The sequence below is a fragment of the Micrasema longulum genome, unplaced genomic scaffold, assembly GCF_059751315.1.
Source record: "Micrasema longulum isolate JH-2025_06_02 unplaced genomic scaffold, ASM5975131v1 h1tg000256l, whole genome shotgun sequence".
NCBI classification, from domain to species: Eukaryota; Metazoa; Arthropoda; class Insecta; order Trichoptera; family Brachycentridae; genus Micrasema; species Micrasema longulum.
Genome location: NW_028277461.1, coordinates 425,055 through 446,780, shown reverse-complemented (window position 1 = coordinate 446,780; position 21,726 = coordinate 425,055). Strand labels below are relative to the sequence as shown.

Below are 21,726 nucleotides of genomic sequence, written 5' to 3'. Positions count from 1 at the left end.
GGGAGTCCACTTTTTACCATTTTGAAGTTAAAAATGCAGAAATTATCACAATAAGCTATTTTATCTGTGAATAAAACACGGAAGTCCACTTTCATCATAAAAATTACTTTATAAGTTTGTTTTAATGCAAAAAACATTAGTAGTCCCAAATACGCTATTTTAATATCAAAATAATCATTATTTTTTATTGAAAGTTCTTTGAATATTGGAAATTAGAATCTCATTTGGTTCAAAAGCTATCATGTTTTGGAAATTGCAAAATCATTTTTTTTTTCCAGAACTTATTGTTCAATATGACTCCCGTGGTTTATCCGATGTGTGCACCAATAAGGTTATAAAAAAAACACCTTTGAAAGAAGTTTATATCTATTTATTTCATTAATATAATGTGTTAACAAAATTCTTTGTACTAGAAGTGTGATGAATATACTCTTCGTGGAATCCAATTTGGAGGATAGTTATTAATATTTTTTTCATATAATTGCCCTTAAAACTAAGGTATATACAAAGCACTTTTATAATAATAATAATAATAATAATAATAAAGAGAACTTTTATATTTGGACTGAACATTTTTATTGGTTAATTTTAAAACATAACCACTAATTTTTAGTTAGGTATGTATAGTAGTATTATTAAGCATTAGGAATTTACTGACAGTGAGCTTAAGTGTGATATACCTACGATAAACACTCTAAAACCGCTGTTCGCCGATTTAATTACTTTTAATAAATTAATAAATGTACAAAAATTTTGAACTTCGGCGAACACGTCGAGAGGAAAGGCATATCTGATCTTATGAATTGGGATTCTAGAGGCTGATTCACAAAATATTATGAGCCTACTGTATATAATAACAATATTATCAAAAAACAACAATGGTAATAATTGTAGAAATCAGCAGTCAAAACATTGTTACGCAAGTCTGAGTAAAAAGTGTTCAGATTAACCAACATAAGGACACATATCATCCTTGAAAATATTACACTCAAATACAATTATATTACGTACCATAAGGAACAAAAGCGCTCGAATTTAATTAACCATTACTAACTTTATCACGTTATCCTAATCTTTGAAAGAAATATTATAATTAATTGGTGCTAGGCAGAAAGTGATTTAACTTTTAGTGAGAGATTAAACGGTTTTGAAAATCTATATTTTTTCGTTACAAGGATTTCGATTTACAATATTGCACAAAAATTGAGAATACGAGGAAATTTATCAATTTTAAAATAACTTATTCTCGAGATTACAACTCGTCAGATCGGAACATGAAAAGCGTCCTCAGTACAGTGTTATATTTGACTATATTAAAACTATATATTTATTTGTAAAAGTAGCGGAAGCTGCGTATTATCGAGAGCCAACTTATACCACTGAATCTTTGCGAGTCCTGTAAAGAGAAAATATTAATTTAAATAAATATATCAATCAACGAAGAATTTAATTATGCAATATAAATAATAAAAAATGTGTATATTTTACATAAGTAATATTTTATTTGAGATTGACTGTTAAATTTGAGATTAATAAAATACAGGCCTCCGTGGACCAATGGCTAAGATGTTTGTCTCATACAAACTATTTGTAATTATAAAGTAAGACATGCATATTATTATGTATATCTTTACAGAAACACAAGGTTTTGAGAAGGGAATTTAAAAGTCCAGACATTTTCAAGGCCAGCATCCATGTTTACTAATATACATAATTGAGAAAGGAAAATTTCCCTTGTGAATATCAACAGCTACCTGTTGTTTTTTTTTTTATGAACTGAGTTAAATTCTTTAAATCTTGGCCAAAAGTTTTGAGATTATTTTTACCGGAGTTAAAATCTTACCACATGTAATTGTTGTCTGTATGTGGAGCTCTCATGACACCCACTCCACCACCGAGTCTCCTGTAGTTCATAGCTCCACAGAGTCGCCACTGGTTTGACTCCGGATCAAACACTTCGATAGATTTGAGGTATGCAGTGCCGTCGAAACCACCCACGGCGTATAACTGACCATTTACAACAGCCAAGCCAACCTGGAATACATATTGACAACATTCATTACACTATCCGCAGGGCAGGTTATGTCGCAAGGATGGAGGGAAACCAACTAACTAAAAAGCACCTGAATAACAAATCTATAGTGTCGGGAGATCGAAACTAAATGTATCTAAGAACAGGAGAGTGGCAGCCAAAGATAGAGGCGAGTGGAAACGTTTCCTGGGCAATGCCAGGACCCTCAGTGGGTTGTAGCATCAGAGATGTCGACTCTATCGTATTTTAAAAGTTTTTAAATTGTTATCTTACATCAAAGGAAATATCTTGAACGAAACCTTCCACAAAGCTAGTATCAGAATGACAATAACTTATTGACATAAAATATTGAGAAAACAAAATACCAGACTTTCAATTTGAAAAAAATACACAGGAAAACTTCTTATGAAAGTTGCATTGAATTTATATACTAATAGTGGTAGTAGGAAATCTCATATAGACATGACTGACAGATAACTAATATATATTATGTACTCTACAATCTAAGAAACATATTAGATCGTAGCACTCTTCGTTCGGTATACTTTGCACTCGAGATCTAAGTTTTCCTTTTTCAAACACTGTTATTTACTACTAAAAAAAATCCATCTTAAACGCTGCTGCAACGGTTCTCACTTGTTCAGAATCCATGTCCGGGATTCGCCATGTGCGAATGTCAGCTTGAGGAGGAAGATATGAACCACATTTCTTTGGATGCCGAATAAACAAATGTTATCCTGAATTCCTATCAGACCTCTCCGATATAAACATTCCACACTACTTATACCATATGCTGAGTTGTTGAACTTCCTCTGCACCACTCCTGCTGCTATCAAATTAGCTATCCTATCCTATCCTATCCATGGCCATCCACTCAATTCTCCTCTTTTAATGTGATACTTTATGTACTCAATGTGTTTCTCTATTCATCTTCAACTTATTTCCTTTTTCTTTTTAAAAAAAAATAATTACGTGTTTAGTGTAATAGTTATGACTTTATTTTTGTTATTTTCTGTAATACTTTATGTACTTTTAACTGTGTATTGTAAGAGCCCTCTGGGTGTTTAATAAACCTGTGTATAAAATTTTACATAAATACCTTGTAACTAATGGAATTAAGTTATAAATATGTTGTAGACTAGATACATACTTTTTCTTTGTATTTGCGTTCTTACAATTAACCAAAATATTTCAATTTTGGTTGCCATTTTCAACGAGTTGTAAATAACTCACTATTAGAAAATGGAAAACAAGTTAGGGTAGAGTGGGGTTCGAACCTCTGATCCATGAGTCCGCAACACTAGCCATGAGTCCGCAATACCAACTTGTATATACACCACTTGCAAACATAAAAATGTGTAAATATGAAAAAGAAAAAAAAATATGACGCTGGCTAGAACACCCCAGTAGCAAGGTGAAAAAGCCATAAAAAAAATGCAAAAACTGATTTTATTTACTGTTAATATTTCAATTTAGGCTTCAGCTATCCTTATTCCAATAGCGGGCATAGACCTCTCTTTTTCTACTATTTTAAATCTTGTGGTCTGCACAGTCACTGTACTACTACAAAGCTTTTTATGTTTGGTCTCCCGGTACCTCTATGCCAGATCCAAAATCACCCTCGAGCACTTACAATGTAAAACAATCATCGCCTTCCATTATTTTCCTGATAATATGTTAACATACCCCACTTCTTCTTGATGTCATGGCAACGATAGGACTCCATGTATTGGTATGTGGGTTATACCGCTCAGCACTGGACAACTCCATACAGTCATCTCTTCCACCAACAGCGTATATCAGGTTATTGAACACAGCGCAACCGAGATGTTTACGCCGTGTTGACATGGGGCTTACTACTGACCATTTGTTTTGCCTGAATCCAATAAAAATATACACCGATGTATTAGTAATTATATATTAAGTAGAAATAACACATACAAAAAAAGTGTTCACAATATAATATCATAATACATGTAACATATATGTAATCACAGATTGTTCCATCAAACTATAATATGTAAACGAATCTAAGACTAATACATTCATTTTCCTCTTGTAGATTTCTCTGACTTTTTATGTATTAACTTAGCACTAGCAGGAAACAGACTGCCACATGCTATAATTTTTTTGAGAACAGTGTGTCAAATGGATCATTGGCTACCTTATTCAAAATCCTGTTTCGAAAGATATGTCACCGCCAAATAGTTAAATCAGCCACTGAACTGAGCGGTTAGGCTGTTCATTCTCAAAAAATAAACACAAACATGCATTTTCAGTTTTATAAAATAAATATAGGCGAATTGTAGAAAAACAGATTGGAATAACCCTGCAAACCCACTTGTTCTCTAAATCATTTGAATAAATCCGTAGCATGTGACAACAAAATAAATTATTTTAATTAAATTACAAATTTAAAAGCTTCAATCAAATAACTTAACAATAGAATCACCATGTAAAGCGCCCTTGAGGTATTTTATTACGAAAATGGCGCTATATAAGTTATCCATACTAAAATAAAAAATATGATAAACACACAGGTACATATTTAAAAGTCATTACAATGCAAATTAATATCCATTTGGCAATTCTCGATCTGAGTACGGCCCATTGTTTTGCTGCGAACTGTAGCTAACTTAATACCCAATAGTCATAGAATGGTTTTCCTACATTTGGGCTCCTCTCTAAGTTACGCATTATTACTCTGAGGATAGACCAGATCTTGTCTTGAGGTAGTAATTATTTTTTTTTTTTTTCCTAGCTTTAATTTTCTTTGGTTATATATTATTTCGATTGTACCTGTATGTATTATAAGGAAATGTGTTTGCCACTGCTGAATGGACTGAATAAGTCCATAAATAAATTACTAAGCTTAACCAAACCTATACTAACCTAACCCGGCGGCTTTTGGTTCGGCCATCTCCAAAGGACTAGCTTACAACCAGCGAACACGTTGAACGTTGAGTTATCTTAATTCATTAAACAAATAGCCTAGCCATTCCGATGAATGCCGGCATTTAATGAACAGCCTAGCCGCTCTGTTGAGTGGCTGATTTAACTATTTGGCGGCGACAGATACATAATGATATTGCCTATATGTATTTCATTCTAGAGTATCACAGCTCCTGTCTCTCCAATGGCACTACAGCCCATATCGAGCCTTAGCCTCCATTACCATTTGCTTTCAACTCCTGTCATCCGCTGCAACCCTCCAGTTAGAAACTTTCTAGTAGTTGGGATGCATCCTTTTTAATGTCATCTTCCCATCGCAGCCCTGGTCTACTGACCATTTTCTTTTTTTGGTATGCAATATGATGGCATTCTTTGCAACTATCCTGCCTATCTCAGCCTATTTAGTCTGATGTGTACAGAGAGCCTGGGAGCTTTATAGGTGTTGCATAGTTCATTGTTATTCATGGGACTCAGGATTTCACGCAGCACTCTCCTTTCTAAGATTTCCAACATCTCTCTCTCCAGTATCACAACTCCAGGTCATAGTAATAAAACATTTTTGTATGGCAAAACGGGTTATACCCTTACGTGATCATTAGTTAAATTAATTTAATTTTGATTCATATCCAATGTTAAAGGTTAAAATTATTTTTGGAACATACACTAAATTCTAAAGAAAATATATATCATTATGATAAGCATAGAGAAAAGCCTGAGCCTTAGCACCTTAATCTTGTGGGTTCTAAATGGTTGAAATAATTGTGATATTGTTACGTAAACATACCTAGGGTCGTATCTTTCAACGGTGTTTAGTGGGCACTGGCCGTCAGACCCTCCGATAGCATAAAGATATCCACCAAGTACTGCCACAGCTACACCCAGTCTTCTGGTTGTCATTGCGCTCACTTTACACCATTTGTTCTCTTTAGGATCATACCTAAAAAAAACATTTAATTTTATCAATCAAAGAAATTGTTCATTTCACCAAAAAATCAAATGAATCTAAAGTGTCATCTAAGTTAAAATAAATATATAAGCCGACTTGGCTGGTCTGATATATTATACATTGTTACGCCGGCAGCTAATGGAAGTTATAAATATATGAGAACGACTGTATCATATGCTGATAAGCGTATGTTTGAAGGGTTAATAAAAGTTCTAATTATTTTGAGCGATAAGAAAATACATTTAGTTGAAATAATCAAGCTAAATGTGATGCAGAAAATTATAAATGATCAAGCAATATCCCAACTCAACACAGGACAATGTTCCATGGAGTTGAAACATGGTTAGTTTTTATATTCAGATATTTATTATGTGAAGAAGTCAATTTACTTTTCCACGTGATTGAGACATTGTACACCGTCCTGTCCACCCACAGCATAAAGGGCTCCATCCAATACAGCAACACCTACTGATGTGCGGCAAGAAGTAGTGGGAGCTACCTCACTACACCACTGATTTGTTTGTGGATCATATCTAGAAACAAAACAATTCAGGTGATTAGTTATTTATTTTTTACACCAATAGGGATTTTCTATACATGATTCAATAAGCCAAATTAACCCAAATAGCCTTGAAATTAAAAAAAACATAATTGACAAAGCAATCGATTTTTGTACATAAAAGTAAATAAATTATTAGTTGACAATAAATGAATCAAAGTTCAGTTAAAAAAAAGCTATACATTAATAAGTATTTTTATTTTACTGCACCGTCTTTAAAAATATTGCTGAAAAGTTATGAAGATGCGAATAAAACATGTTAAGTAGATAATCATTTGCGCAAAAATAAAAGAACAGAGAAAAGCTAAATATAAGTCTTTTTTAAATACCTTTCGATACTGTTTAAATAACTTTGTCCATCGTGACCTCCAACAGCATAGAGGAGGTCATTTAAGACTGCTACTCCAACACCACACCTTCTCTTTGACATCGGAGCCACCATCTTCCATTCGGACGTCTGGGGATCGAACCTCTCCACCGATGCAATGGCATCACCAGAACACCACCCGCCAACCGCAAATAACACTTCACCTGTTAATGATTGAACATTTAATGAATTCGGTGACAGGTTTAGAGAATCAGTGAAACAAAATTCACAGATCATAGGTCTGAGATTTAAACTCTGCTATGACACAGCTTAATTCAAAATGCTTAATAATTATTCATGACTAGTTGAAATTAGAGGTGAAAAACACTGTTTTGCCAGAAACTGCTGAAACAGTTTCACAAAAATAAATTAAACCATATTATGTATGTAATAGCATAAAAAATCAGAAGGATGGCAGGTTGTTATAATGGAAGTTAGTCATAAGTATAGATTACAAGATATATGTGCAAAAAAATAACATCCTATATAGCGCAGATTTTGAAGGCTCAATAGCAATATATTTATTAATTTCAAGTAATATGCAGTTCTAAAGAAATAATCTGTAATTTTTTACACATACTTCTTTTAAAATGTAAGAAAATTAACAGATCCATTAATAACATTTAAAATGGAAATGTTTCTTTTTTGTTACCTCTCCGTGTAGGTTTTCTCGGCCTGGTTCTAGGCCCTTGCATAAGTGGTCGTTCTTGTGGAAGTAGTAAATAATTTTTAGCTTCGTCAACCAAATCTCTGCATTCCTCGTCTGACCGCACAAGGAGATCAGAACTCACAGTTCCTACGAGGAATTTTGGAGAAAGGAGAGGGAGGCGAACGTGTTGCAAAACCTGAAAAAACATTTGAAAAGAAAAATTTTATCTACATAATTAACCTTTAATTAAATTATATGGAGACCATTTCATTATTAATATAATTACAAAATATATAGGTATTGACTTAATATTAAAAGAGCTAGTGCATATCGGGATGTTTTAAAATCCACAATACAATAAAAGTACCTCTATGACCAGAAATATGGTCTGAAGATGTTAAGAAAAAATTCATTAAGTTGAATTGACCAAACCGTTTTCATTTTATTTCCGTTTTTGCAACAGTTTTTACACCATTTGACGTTTAATCATCAGTGTGGTCATTATGTGAAGCAAAGTCAGGTTACTTTAAAAAATAAAATTCTTCAAATTAATCACTCTCTAAGGATAGAGAAGATCCAGAATACCACCCCTGGCACCTTTAGGAGACACAATCGCTAGCCAGCACTCTCGACTTCTCCCACATCAATCCCTTAGTTCCACCGAATGAAAGCGAAAGATTGTCATCGACGGACTTCCAGGGCAGCGGGAGCCGGCAGGTGTGAAGAAGAGGCGACTTGACAAACATTAAATGAGTCCAAATTGTGCCTTCATCAAAACAAGAGGTACATTTATATTACTTTCTAGCATGAAGCAGTATTTATTTACTAAATATTGTGGGGTTAATTACTACAACTAGGTAACTTAAAAATAAACATTTGTGTGTTACCCACTAAAAACACATATTTGTATTTTCCTGCATTTAAATTTTAATGCATAACTCGTCTATTTGTAGCACTCGTGGGAGAAGATAACAAAAATGTGGTTTTAGTGGGTAAATCACAAATGCTGATTTTGAAGTTACCTAGTTGTAATAATTACCCCGCAATATAATGACTGACACGTTGGTAATATTCTATGGCTCACTAAGTGGGATTCCAAAACTTTATTGTATAATATATTAATGTAAAAACATTAAATATGACAAAATACTTGTAGACAATTTTTATTAAAAATGTTTTAAGGTATTGCACAATAACAATGATAGCTTACTTGTGCTAAGTGCTGACGTCTTTCCGCAACATTGTATTTGACCCAAGACATGACAGAGTTGAAAGTTTGTTCTTCATTTCTAACATTAAGTTCATCTGATGAAATTATGTCAACTAATTGTCCTACAGGCAGAAGTAAGAATTCTTCACTTTCCATGACCTGAATGAATAAATTTTTTTTCATGTAAACAAATAATACTTATAAGCCATTTACAAATACTCAATGAACGAATGTGATATTTTTTACCTCCATAAAATTGTGCTGTGTGAACTTATCAGCTATGCGTAGAAGTTCTCTACAAGAGTGGGTGTCTGCGAATGCTCTAATTCCAAGACAATTTGTGGGGTCAAGTTGCCTTTTGAGAAATTCACAGCAAATGTCCTAAAAAAATGATTTTTAAACATTATTAATACATTCAGAAACACAACACCTATAGGCGTCATTATAGAGGAGATATGGTGCGGCACTCCGTGAATAAACATTCTTTACTCAGGAACACCATGAGGCACACCGAACCATGAAGTCTTGTTTTATATTCCAGTAGTATGTGACCTGCCCATCAGTGTCACATCGCGTCACACACAAAATTACTGACTTACATTGACTAAATTTGTTCTTATGAACCCCTGTATGCCAGAAAGTGTCCATCAATGTGTTAAAAATGGAAAAGAGTATGAATAATCAATCTTCTACTAAACTGTTTGGATATTCAAATTCTCAATTATTGCTACTCACTTGTATCTCAGCTAGTTGTAAGAGGCAGGCGGCTGGTAAAAGTGTTTGAACATTTCCTTCTTCAACCATAATGTGCGATGTATAACAGAAATCAATCAATAATTCCATAGCATTCTCATCTATATCCCGTATTGTCACTTCGGTTTGCCTCGACTCAGCCAACTCTCCAGTGAACATTGCCCGGAAATATGGGCTACAGGCAGACAGGATTACCCTGGAAATGTTATTAAAATATAACTAACATGTTTGACAAAATTGATTGCTAAAACATTAAAAAAATATGCATATTAAAAAGAAGGTATTAATTTAAAATAAGCAAAAATATAGTCAAATCAAAAGTCTAATACAGACTATTTGAAATGACAAATTGAAAAAAAAACTATACCTACCTATAAACCTATTGTTAATAGGGATTTTTATTTTTTAACAGTATATTAACAGCAATATTTTGAGTATATTTAAATGTTGGTAGACAGGCTGGATTTCACTCCCTTGAGGGTGTTTTTAAAATCTAAATTAGTGGTTAAAAACAAAGTTGTTTTATTTATTTTATTATAATGAATAACCACAAAGTCAGTGCTTCAAATATAAACTTTATTTATTTTACTTCACAAAAGTCAGCAAATAGAAGAGTTGATTAAATATGGATGTTTATGAATAGGCAAAATGGTGAATGTTAGCATGTAAAACGGCCACTCAAATCAGCCAATGACAGGTCATAAGCCCTGAAAATGGTTGGACTTCCATATTTCCTAGTCAAAAATGTTTTCCCTCGCTGTTGCAATAAATTTAGATAGTATATTAACATTAGGCTGAGTATAGAACATGGCGTGTGTCAGTGGGAAATGTTGGTAAAATAGAAAAAAATATTTTTAAAATGTCTAAATACACAAACACTTTAATTAAAATTGAAAATTGGCCTACATAAATCATTCTAAACAGTAGTTATAGATAAAACTATATTTTTTTAAATATTGCAATCAAAGCAGCGTTATCAGTTCAAATAGAACTAATGGTTAGACCTGACAGAGTTTATCGACGTATCATCAATAATATCATAAATAAATATGAATTACCTGTGCGCAAAGATCTTTCTATTCCCAACATTAAGGACTACATCGCAAAGTTCTCGATGTCTTCGGAGGATGTTCAGCTCCTGAAGGGTGGCACGGGGGTGCTTCTCCGAGGAGTGTGGAAGCCGGGCGGGAGAGGGAGGACCCTCGCACACTCCCATTTCACCCATCACACTGCAAAATTTACAGACCGACCATTAAGTATACGCATTTTCAAACTCGTTTGCAGTTATGCCTGGAATAGCCATCAAAATTGTGTTTCTCATTTAGGAAATGACGGCTAAAGCCATCAGTCCAAAGACATTGGTGGTGAAAAGAAGAGTGAAACAGAAGAAATGGTAGGAAGAAATATTGTGTCCCTAAAAAAAACAACCAACGAAAGTGCAACGATACAATTTTCCGAATCTTTACTTCAAACCATCATCTACGGTCGAATTAGAAGTGAAATATTAATAAAAAAATAAAGCATAAGAACAAATGTTTTTTTAAAAGTTAATTTTTGCGTTTATGCTAGTTGTAAATAACACAATGATAGAAAATGGATTGCTCATAGTTGTTGGCCCTGTGGTGTAATGAATTTGAAGCTTGCTTCACACAATTTAAAAATTAGATTTCTGGGCGCCTTGACCTGATGTGGCGTAAAAAATGGTTTAAGTTAAAATCATTTATTTGAATTAATTTTTGCACTGTTTTCCGCACAATTTATTTACAATAATTAATAAGTTATACGTTTCAGGGGGCATTTTAAGGGCTAAGAAATATAACAGTGAAATCTGATATATTTTTCTTTTCATTAGGTATTTATATTTATTGTTATGCACACAGCGCTATGCAGAGGCACCTATAAAGTAAATATTTCACATCGATGTTCCTGAGAATCGGATCCGGGACCTCTGGCGAAGTAGGCAAACACGCTAACCAATAAACCACAAGGTGGATCTCCGATTGATTTTTTTTTAAAGATTCTTAACCGAGAGTAGCTATTGAGATAAAAAAAACTTGTACAAGGTTCTGGTTCCATTTCAAATTATATTGTTAATTCTACCGGAACATTTGAAAACCAACACCATGTTAATTGCAAAAAATGTGCTGAATAAATATAATTGAGGGGTTTAGACTTACATGTTGTGGGTTCGGGAGTGTCCCAGCTGCAGACGCAGCGGGGGTGATGTCCAACCCCACACGGAGTCAATCTAAACATTAAATCGATCATTAAGTTCAGTTCTATAAGTCCTTCATTACAGTGAATACAATACATTTAACACAGGGCGATAAATAGTGGATAAAAAAAGCTCCATTTTATGTTCAAACCCTTACAACACATTCATTTCTTTACTGGCAAAATATAATATTGACTACACATAAAACACACATTATCAAGATCAGTCCTTGCACAGCACAAAATCACATTTTCAACATAAAAACAAAATGTTGGCACGAAACATGACATGTAATATTAATAAGACAAGGCGGAACCTTGTTCGACATTCAACTGTATATTTTGGTGCCTAAATGTAGCTTACCTTTGATATTGTTGTAACAGCTCAGTAAAATACATAAAATTTGTATGTTGTGAAGTTGAAAAATATCAGTAAATGCGATCTAAATGCAATAAACACAAAATTTCACAATAGAAACTAAAAATATAGCCGTCACAATTCTCAGATGTTTTATGTTTACCATTTTACCCCGTTAGACGACTGTCAGAAAAATCAAGATGGATGTTTAGTTTATATGGCGACATTTCTTGGAAGTAGGTACTCAGAAATTATTTAAAGTACCTACCAACCATTAGAATCATTCTCAGAAAATTTAAATAATTTCAAATATTTTAAAGTAAATTTAAAATTGGGCTTCTTACCGAAACTCTTATCAGAATTCATGTTTTTTTTTATGTAAAACGTTTCATTCTAAAATATTTGCACGTCTACAAATACAACTTTTGTTTTGTGTCCTGTTTTTCCTGTTTTGTTAAAAAATATACAATTATTATTTCGATAAAACATAGAAAACTGAGCTTTCAAAAAATGTTTGTCTTTCGTTTTGCTTATTATATTCGGTACCACATAAAAATGTACATAAATGTTATTTAAAAGTTGTGAACGGCTCTTAGTATAAATTCGTTTTAATTAATAAACCGTTTTACATATCTGCAAATAAAGTTTATAAAAAATATCACTTTAATTATTATTAACACAGTCAAAGGCTATGTCGGCCCGTTTTCTATGTCTGTCGCGCACACAAATAATCCAAAAGGACTATTTTTTTGTATAATTTATTCTAGTATCAACCTGTATATTTGTTTATTTGGGGCGCATTGCTATCTTTATAATTTAACCCCATTACACTCCAGTCTAGCTGTTTACTAATATTATGCAAATGACCCTCTCCTCTCATCTCTCAGTAACGAGCAAGTACATTCTTATTTCCAATTGAGCCGGTAACTCGAATATCGTGACCGTGGAATATATAAGTGCAAATAATGAATATTTTCTCTCAAAGATTACTGAGATAATTTTAACGACTTAACAATTATTATTCCCCGCAAAAAGTTGGGATATTCTTAAATCTTTTCTGTACTTTTGTGCAAATAATATCAAGATACCTTATTTTAATGACTCTAAGAATATAAAAGATCTTTTAGTAGTTAATTTATATAATTATATAAACTGATTTTTCCTTTTAAAAATGATTTTTGCTTTCTCATTAGCATTACACAATTTGGTTTTCACAAAATATACTAAAATATTACTTTAAAATAAAATTACGTGTTTTTCCTTTTTTTATCAATAAAAAATTATGTTTGAAAAAACCATCATCAAAAGGTGCCTAGTGAAATGCTGTACCTCAGTGGCAGGCGGATGCAAATCCAGAATTTGATGAAATGACATTTCGATTTTCGTATCCAGTTTATGATCATGTCAATTGATTTTGAAGAAATGTAAGTCTTACAATGAATGAACCTATGTATTAAGATAGTAAATATACAAATTAATGTTATAAATGACTAGAAATCACTTATAGAAGATAGATTCTTTAGGCTTGTGTTGAACATTTGACGTTTGGATTTGCATCCGTCTGTTTCTGAGGTACATAATGATTTTCATATTTTTTTTAAATGTCACTTAACAAAATGATATTGCCGGCACAACATTATGAATTACTAATACAAGGCCGTTATTGTAATATAATCCTTCAAAGGTGCTTTAAAAATACATGGACATTGATTTTAATTTGTAAAATGGATAACTTTATTTATAATAGTGCATCCGAGATAATAATTAACTGAGGCTCAAAAAGCCGGTCAACTGAGGCCCGTAGGGCCCATCTAGCGAAGCCAAGAAGACAGATTCATTAATGAGTGTAAGGTCGAATTCATTAGGCCAAAAGTACGGATTCATTAATGCTTAGGGGACTGAATTTACTAGTATGTTACAATCGCCAAAAGCCGACTGGTAGGTATTATTTTAAATTACAGAATTTTTACTTTTCAATTTTAATCGCTTAGTAACATAACTTTTTGTTTGGATATTTAACATACTTGTTTAATTTGTGTGGTTTTGATGGCACATTATTTTCTGTAATCTACATTTAGATTATTCCAAAAAACAAAAAAGAATTGTGAAGCCAAAAGAGAAAATGTTTTGAGGTGCCTGAGATTCTAAACCAGAGATTCAAGGCCCGAAGAGCTTATCAACTGAGGCCCGTTAGGATGATAAGTCGAGGCCCACTGGGCCAATAACATGACGAATTGTTTAACATGTCATAGTCGGCAATAGCTGACTGTTGTCAGCTAGTATATCTTTATTGATTCAATTTAATAAATATTTTTTTTTGGTTATCAAAAACACAATATATCTGATTAAAAAATAAAATAATAAGTGGTTGATACAAAATAGTGTCATTTATTACACAGTAAAACAACCGCAATAGAGCTACCAAATAAAAAAAGTCATTCCCACAATTTCCTGATAGAAAGAAAATAATTGTATTTATAAATGAGCTGCACCCTAGACAAACAAATTAAAAATAGGGATAGCAGTAAAGTAAATTTGTTTTTGCAAGTGTTGTTTTTCAGCACCATAAAAAAAAAATTTTCATAAAGGTTCTTAGATTTTCGAAAAATTTATCGTTTTACGTAAGCATTCACATTATCTGTATTCTTTTAAGTTCTATTTTAAAAAGTGAATTTTTAGCAAAACTCTTTTCAATTTACATATTTTATTTATTTTGTGAAAAATTTGGATATGTTAAAAATTCTTTTTTAGTCAAAATATAGAATTATTATTTGTTTTTCACCAAATAAATATAGATTAAAATCAATATTATAAAGTTTCAAAAAATAAACGGCGACTCTTTTTCGTTTTTCAATGGCCTTTTCACCTCTCAACTCAATGAAAGAAGACACACAAAATGCAGATGCTTGAACGTTAGACGTTTGTCTAGTCAATATTTACTAGTATAGTGTATAGTCGATGTTGGTCAGATTATTATAATGAAATTATTTTCAAACGTTTTTTGAATATATATTAATAGGTACCTACTTTGCGGAACCATGAATGGTGTCACACGTAGTCCCAAGATATTCTAAATCTTTGGAATTCGTGAAAATTGTATTGGTTATCTGTGTTTTTGTGTTTTTGACAAGTCAACAATATTCTGATGGAAATGTCAAAAATCTTATACGAAAATAAATATGATTTATCCAATGAAGATGGGATTCGTCAGGCCTGCGAAGAAATTGAAAAAGAGGAGGTGCAGGCTAACGGATTGTCATATCTGAATAGCAATGTATTCTTTAATATATTCGTTTTTACTGAACACCGATCTGGTTTTAGGAGGAAGTTAATGCTGCTTTAGAAGCTTTAATCCAACGTCAATGTCACTTAGGTGGGAAACTAAGGTCCATTAGTCAAGCCCTTCCTAATTTACAAAATCTTAAAGGAGATGCTTGTAAATTATCGGAAAGGATAACATTTACATCTAACCTAGCAGAAAATGTCAGTGCCAAAGTTCGGCAACTTGATGAGGCCAGGGTAAGTATTAGGAAGTATTAATATTTTTAGGTTTTGCGTATTATGATAATATTTTCTTTTTTATGCAATTGGTTAAATTTCTAAATCAAATTATTCTACTGAATAATTACAGAGCCGCGTTTCGGAATGCCAGCAACGAGTTCACGATCTTATTGATCTGCAGCTTTGTAGTGAAGGAGTACAAACAGCGTTGAAGAATGAAGACTACGAAAAAGGTACGTATTTTCAGTTATATTTTTTTTTACCGTAAACTCATTATTATTTTATTTCATAATGAATGTGATTTTAAAATCATCTTTAGTTTTGAACAAAGCAAATTGAGTTACTTGTAATATAAAATTTATAGTAGAAATTAGGTATTTACTTTAAATGTTTATTTAATTTAATTTTTTTATTTAATCCATTATAAAATACAATACAAATACATAGTTAACAAAAATGTCTATACAATAGGTAGGTACATTCAATATATATATATACTTTTTTATGGATATAGCCACTCCACTGGCCCACAGGCACGTTCCGGAGTGTCAGTGTATTTTTTATTTATACATAATTGTACATAATTTCACATCAATTGTGTAAACATTTAAAAGAAATAAAAAAAAATTAAAATTAAAACATATCTACATCAATAAAACGAAAAAGGATTTTCAAGAAACTATAATTACATTCTTATATATGAAACATATTCCTCAGCTTCCTGTCTAGTCTTTTTAGCAATCCATTTATGTACTCTAGCTTTGAAAATATTGTTTTTCATTTTGTTCGCCAATATGTCCTTGCTTAAAAAGTTGTATAGCTTAGGGGCCAGAAAAGTATAATGCCTTTGTCCGTAATTTGTTTTTTTCTTTGGGAGCAGAAGTATTGTCTTTTGTCTTTGCCTAGTGTCGTAAATTTGTTGTCCGTCATTATGTCTGTCAGGATTTTGATGGAAATGTCTTAAAATTGTCTTTATGTATATTTGTCTTATGTGTAGTACTGGAAATTCTGTAAAAAGTCTGTCTGTAGAGTATTGGTAAGGCTTTTTGCTGGCTACTCTTAGTAAGGCTTTTTGGGCTTTTATTAATGGAACTTAAAAATATTTTTAAATGGAACAAAATCAGAACTACAAAACAAATGAAATGCTGGGAAAAAATATATTAAACCTTCCTAGCATTCTTACCATAGAATTAAGAATAGTCCAGAAACCGCATGCGCACATCAAACAGAAGGCGATTTAACTACTCATAAATGAGTAGGTTTATGTTTTGACCCATTAGTTTCTTTGTTGACGTCGCTTAGTACGCAACTCCTGATTTGAATTCAAGTATGCCGTGTTGTGTCCTTTTAAAGTGTAGAAATACTGCTAGGATCTAAAAGAAACAGGATAGGATCACATTCATGTGTACTTAGCAAATGAATGTGAAAGTAGCAAATGAATTACTTTAAATTTGAATTATTTTTCCATCTGTCAGATTGTCGAAATCAGGTTCGCGTCCTATAGTTCTGACATGAACTGTCGACGACGATGCCTTGTAAAGTAGGCAAGCATGGTTTAGGCTCTTAAGAAGCATTCGCAGTATATGGCCCAGCCAACCGTATCGCCTTCACTTGATGACAGTTGTTACTGGACGTTTTATTCTACAGGGTGCATCTATGTATTAATGTGTCAATGTATATCCCTAAACAGATAGCTTAAAGTGTGCAGCTCACTAACATGTTATATTTCACAGCTCCGTAGATTAAATAACACAACAACGGGGATATTACATCTTTCGAATGAAACAAATACTTACCATAATATCAACAATATCACTACACCTTGATGTGCATAGAATTGTGTACCTTTGTGCAAAAGACTTTTGCCATCCATAATAATGAGCTTAATTTCGCAACTTTTAAAATTGTATTCCTTGATTTATTTGATTAGATTTTGTATTGTAATTAAAGTAAGCGACCATTTTAACTCTTAGTATGAAAATATTCCTTTTGTAACCTAAAACATTTAAAATTTAAACAAGTGTTGTTTTCTATTTAAATCCATCATTAATAATTCATATTTTTTTCAATTCACCTTTAATGCAAATTGCTCCTTACCAAATAATGAAAAATATTTTTTTAGGTGCTATGCATAATTTTTTGTTGTTTAAATAGTCTATTCATATTTTTTTTTACATAATACAATATAATGTATGTTTAAAAAAAATGTTTTCTGTTATGTTGAATATTAAAAAAAAAACAATAATTGTGTACAATATGAATGACGTAACTTCTGTTTTCTCTTGATAAATATTCCCAAACTAAATTACGAATAAAATTGCAAAATATACAATAACTGCCCTATAAGAAAGAATAATTGTGATTACTTATAATTTTTAACTTCATGCTTATATATTTTGTGTTCCTTAATGTAATTTTTGTATTCAGTATTTATTTCATTAAAGAAAAATAATTAACTGTAATGATGTCTTGCTGTTTTTCATTTAGTAATTAAAATATTACTAATATAGAAACAATATAAAAAGCTTGTTGGAAAAAATAGTAATTTCATTTATTTTTTGTTTTTATGTCGAGTTGAACAATCAGACAGGGATGTTGTTGACTACTTTTGTGGTCACAGTATGGTTTTGATTTATGTTCTGATACAGACGATGCGTTTGACGGACATATTGTGCAATTTTTCAGGTGCTGCACATGTACATCGGTTTTTGTCCATGGATCCTTTGATTCTACGACAAACAGCCGCTGATGTTTCCGACACTTCAGATAGTGAGGGAGCTAAGATAGAGAATAAGTCTGTAAGTAGCAGTGCAGTCAACCAATCCTGTGTTACATTACATAATGCCGCTGACAAACTCAGAACTGCAGTTACAAACAGGTATTTGAAATGTGTAATATAACTCAGTTTTACATTTATGTTTTTCTGTACAATGTCAACTAAAATGTTATTTTTTTCACATAAAAAAAATTAATGCAAGTGGCCCTCGACGTTTGTACAATCACTTAATTCACTATTTCGCTCCTTTCTTTAAGTTTTGCTTCCCATCATCACTTCACTTATGCATTATAATTTTTTTATCATTTGACAATGGCGTATATATTTTGAAGTGCTTTTGTGTATTTATTAATTCTGTTTTCTATACCTAATATGAGTAGTACCTATTTATAAGGTTTTTATAAAATTAATGACTTTTTGTCTGTTCTCAAAACAACGATTTTGACCCACTTATCTTTTCCATTATCTTATCTGCTCCAGAACGGTTTCTGTCCCGACTCATAATTTTGACCCGAATTTTGATTTACAGATTTAATGAAGCTGTCAAAAAAGAAGATTTAGCATCGGTTGAAAGGTTTTTTAAGATCTTTCCTCTTCTAGGAATGCACGAAGATGGTCTGCAAAGATTCGCTGTTTACCTTTGCTCAAAGGTATAATTATCATTTATTTTATCTCTATTTTTTTCAATTTTATTTCTGTATCACAAATAACCGCTTTACTACATGATTTATGTTTTCTAGAACTATTATTAGCGGCTAGATGAAAACAAAATTATTAAAAATATTTTGATTAATCTTTAGAATGCAAATATTCATTTTTCTGAAAAAACTCAAAATTTTGGCTATGGGGTAATTATGTGGTCTCAATTTTAAAAAAAATCTAGTTAAAAAATATTGAAAGTGATTTACTACTAAAATATATTTTCATTTATTACCAAGACTGGCCCAAAAAAATCCTCAATATTATTAAAATAACAGGGTAATGCTGCAATTGTGTATCTACCAATGCAGTGCTTTTTGTATATATGTATATCAAACAGTGCAGGAAAGAGATTTAAAAATAAATATTTCATCTTTTTAGAGCAATTGTGCTACATACTTTCTTTCTTTGTTCTTATACCCATTTAAAAATTTCTGACCGGATTATTGATTTTCTGGATTTGTTAAGAAAGTAGATTACTAAGCACTAGTTATAAAGTAATTTTAAAAAATCATTTTTTTTTCAGATACAAGAATCTTCCCAAAAAGCTCTACATAATGCATTAGATACAAGTTCCACTGACAAGAGAGCGAGTGTTATTTTTGCTGATACTTTAACTTCATTATTCGAGTCTATTGCTAAAACAATTGAGATACAACAACCGTTGATAGAAACCTACTATGGACCAGGGAGGTTACTGCCAGCTATTACCGTTCTGCAAAAAGAATGTGATCGGCAAGCAAGCAGAGTCATGACTGAATTCATAAAACTCAGACAACTGAATAGAATTACCTACCAAATTAATGATTACAATAAAAATGTTGGATCAAATGCTTTGACTTCTACAAAAGAGAAACTTGACCCTAAAGCTTTGGATGTTTTAATTGGCGAAGTTTCAGTGATGCATTCCAGAATTGAACTCTTTTTTAAGTTTTTGAAACGCAGAATTACGGTAACTATATATGCAATGAAAACTAAATTTTATAATTTTGTGCCACAAAAAAAATAGAAAGTTAGAAAAATTTCTGAACATAAAATATTCGTGATGTAGGTACATGCTATTATACAAGTAGGTATATGACATGTTCATTTAAAAAAAAAATCATATCCACGTCATCACCAGACGCCTCCCAAGAGTTATTTTTATACTCGCTCTTGTAATAAAGGATCACCTTTCTTGTGAAGTGCAAAGATAGTACCATTAATCCAATCCTTTGGACAACGTTATTCATCCCAGACTTTAGATAATCAAGTATGGAGAGGCTAAACAACTGCATCCAAACTACTTTTTAACAGTTCAGTATAAATTCCATCATTGCCCAGCACTTTCCTATTCTTCAGACATTTCACAGCCCGAATTTCATTGATGGTCAAGAAAATTGGCTGCTCTGGGAACATTTATCTGAGCAGCTTCTGCAAAGGTACGAGGGAGGTGGGCGAATGAGAACACCGCAGAAATGATTCTTCCAGATGTCACACACCCACTTCATATCAGACTCAAACGCCCCTCTTGGACTGCGAACAGGGCCCGGGGACGGTGTTGTTTTGCCACATATTTGGTTTGTTATTTAAAAACCAAATTAGGAGTCTTTTCTGCAAGATGCCTCTTCTGCTCTATTATTTGCAAATTCAGGAAGCGTCGGTTGTCTGTTCAAGCAGATCATATATAGAATAAAAAACTATTAACATATAACAACAGAGATGAAGAACATTTAAGAGAAGGTAATATAGAAGTCTAGGCATCTACAGGGCTTATGACTTGTCAATGGCTGGTTTAAGTGGCCACTTTATACACTGTGTAACATTCACCATTCTGCCTATATTTGAACATCTATATTCCTTCAATTCTTTCATCTGTTGATGTTTGTGAAGTTAAAGAGCTGAAACCTTTATTTATGCGTTGTAATATGTTAATAAAAACAGCTCCCCAGGGAGTTGAATCCAGTCTTTGTCTACAAAAATTTGGACAAACTCAAAATATTGTTAAAAAACTATTACTTAATAAAAAATTTAATTTAAAAGTTGAGTTTGACGAGCAATTCATGCAATTTATTTGAAAGTTTCTAAGTTGATAAATATGATATGACCTCAGAGTAATAATGCACCTTGTTACTCTGAGGATATGATAGACCCAAGTCAATAAATAATTGGAATGTTATACAATGATAATAGAATACTAAACCTTCCCTATTTATTTCAGAGTGATATTGAAGTTGGTGTAAGCGATGCTGAGAAAAGGACAGCACTTGAAAATGAATTAACAACTTTAATTTCTAAATCTGCATTAAGTCGGACTGGTCAAGACTTACTAGGACATTATTTGCTCTTAGAGAGGTACAAATGTAATTTTTACTTGCACAAAAATGCACATGATATATTACATACTTACATATTTTTATTCATTAGTTTCTTAATCTTTATTTATTTATTGCATTGCCATCCAGTGAGTTTTAGTACGAGGACAGCTTAATTTTAATATAATAGTTACTTGAGGATTTATAAACTAAAAATGAAACAAATTCCTCATTACTATCCAATCATTTTACTATCGGGTACCTTTTTAGCATTATTTTACAATATTCTTAAGTATCAGACATGAATTATTCCTGCTATTATTTAAATTTTTAGCTAATGCAAATTAAAGTTACTACAATAATGAGGGAGTTCAGTGGTTTTAAAATAAAAATTTTGACTTTTTAACTAAGCTAAC

General features: G+C 32.1%; 2 protein-coding genes across 2 annotated transcripts in view; one reads left to right on the top strand and one right to left on the bottom strand.

Annotated features, from left to right (window-relative positions):
* Positions 1-355: 355 nt before the first annotated feature.
* On the bottom strand, positions 356-12,255 carry dbo (Kelch-like protein diablo). Its single transcript, XM_088223925.1, has 13 exons — positions 12,047-12,255; positions 11,646-11,716; positions 10,527-10,697; positions 9,451-9,664; positions 8,962-9,096; positions 8,716-8,874; positions 7,509-7,701; positions 6,819-7,020; positions 6,320-6,463; positions 5,769-5,921; positions 3,719-3,908; positions 1,844-2,034; positions 356-1,396 (listed from the first exon to the last, which is right to left on the bottom strand). The coding sequence occupies exons 3-13, from the start codon at positions 10,691-10,693 to the stop codon at positions 1,372-1,374; spliced, it is 1,773 nt and encodes a 590-aa protein (XP_088080051.1). The 5' UTR covers positions 10,694-10,697; positions 11,646-11,716; positions 12,047-12,255; the 3' UTR covers positions 356-1,371.
* Positions 12,256-15,123: 2,868 nt separating this feature from the next.
* Cog4 (conserved oligomeric Golgi complex subunit 4) overlaps positions 15,124-21,726 on the top strand; it is a 99,559-nt gene continuing 92,956 nt past the window's right edge. The window contains exons 1-7 of the mRNA XM_088223926.1: positions 15,124-15,278; positions 15,362-15,559; positions 15,672-15,774; positions 18,227-18,419; positions 18,847-18,967; positions 19,543-19,968; positions 21,217-21,350. Coding sequence (XP_088080052.1) covers positions 15,186-15,278; positions 15,362-15,559; positions 15,672-15,774; positions 18,227-18,419; positions 18,847-18,967; positions 19,543-19,968; positions 21,217-21,350 — 1,268 coding nt within the window. The 5' untranslated portion in view covers positions 15,124-15,185. The remainder of the gene's footprint in view (positions 15,279-15,361; positions 15,560-15,671; positions 15,775-18,226; positions 18,420-18,846; positions 18,968-19,542; positions 19,969-21,216; positions 21,351-21,726) is intronic.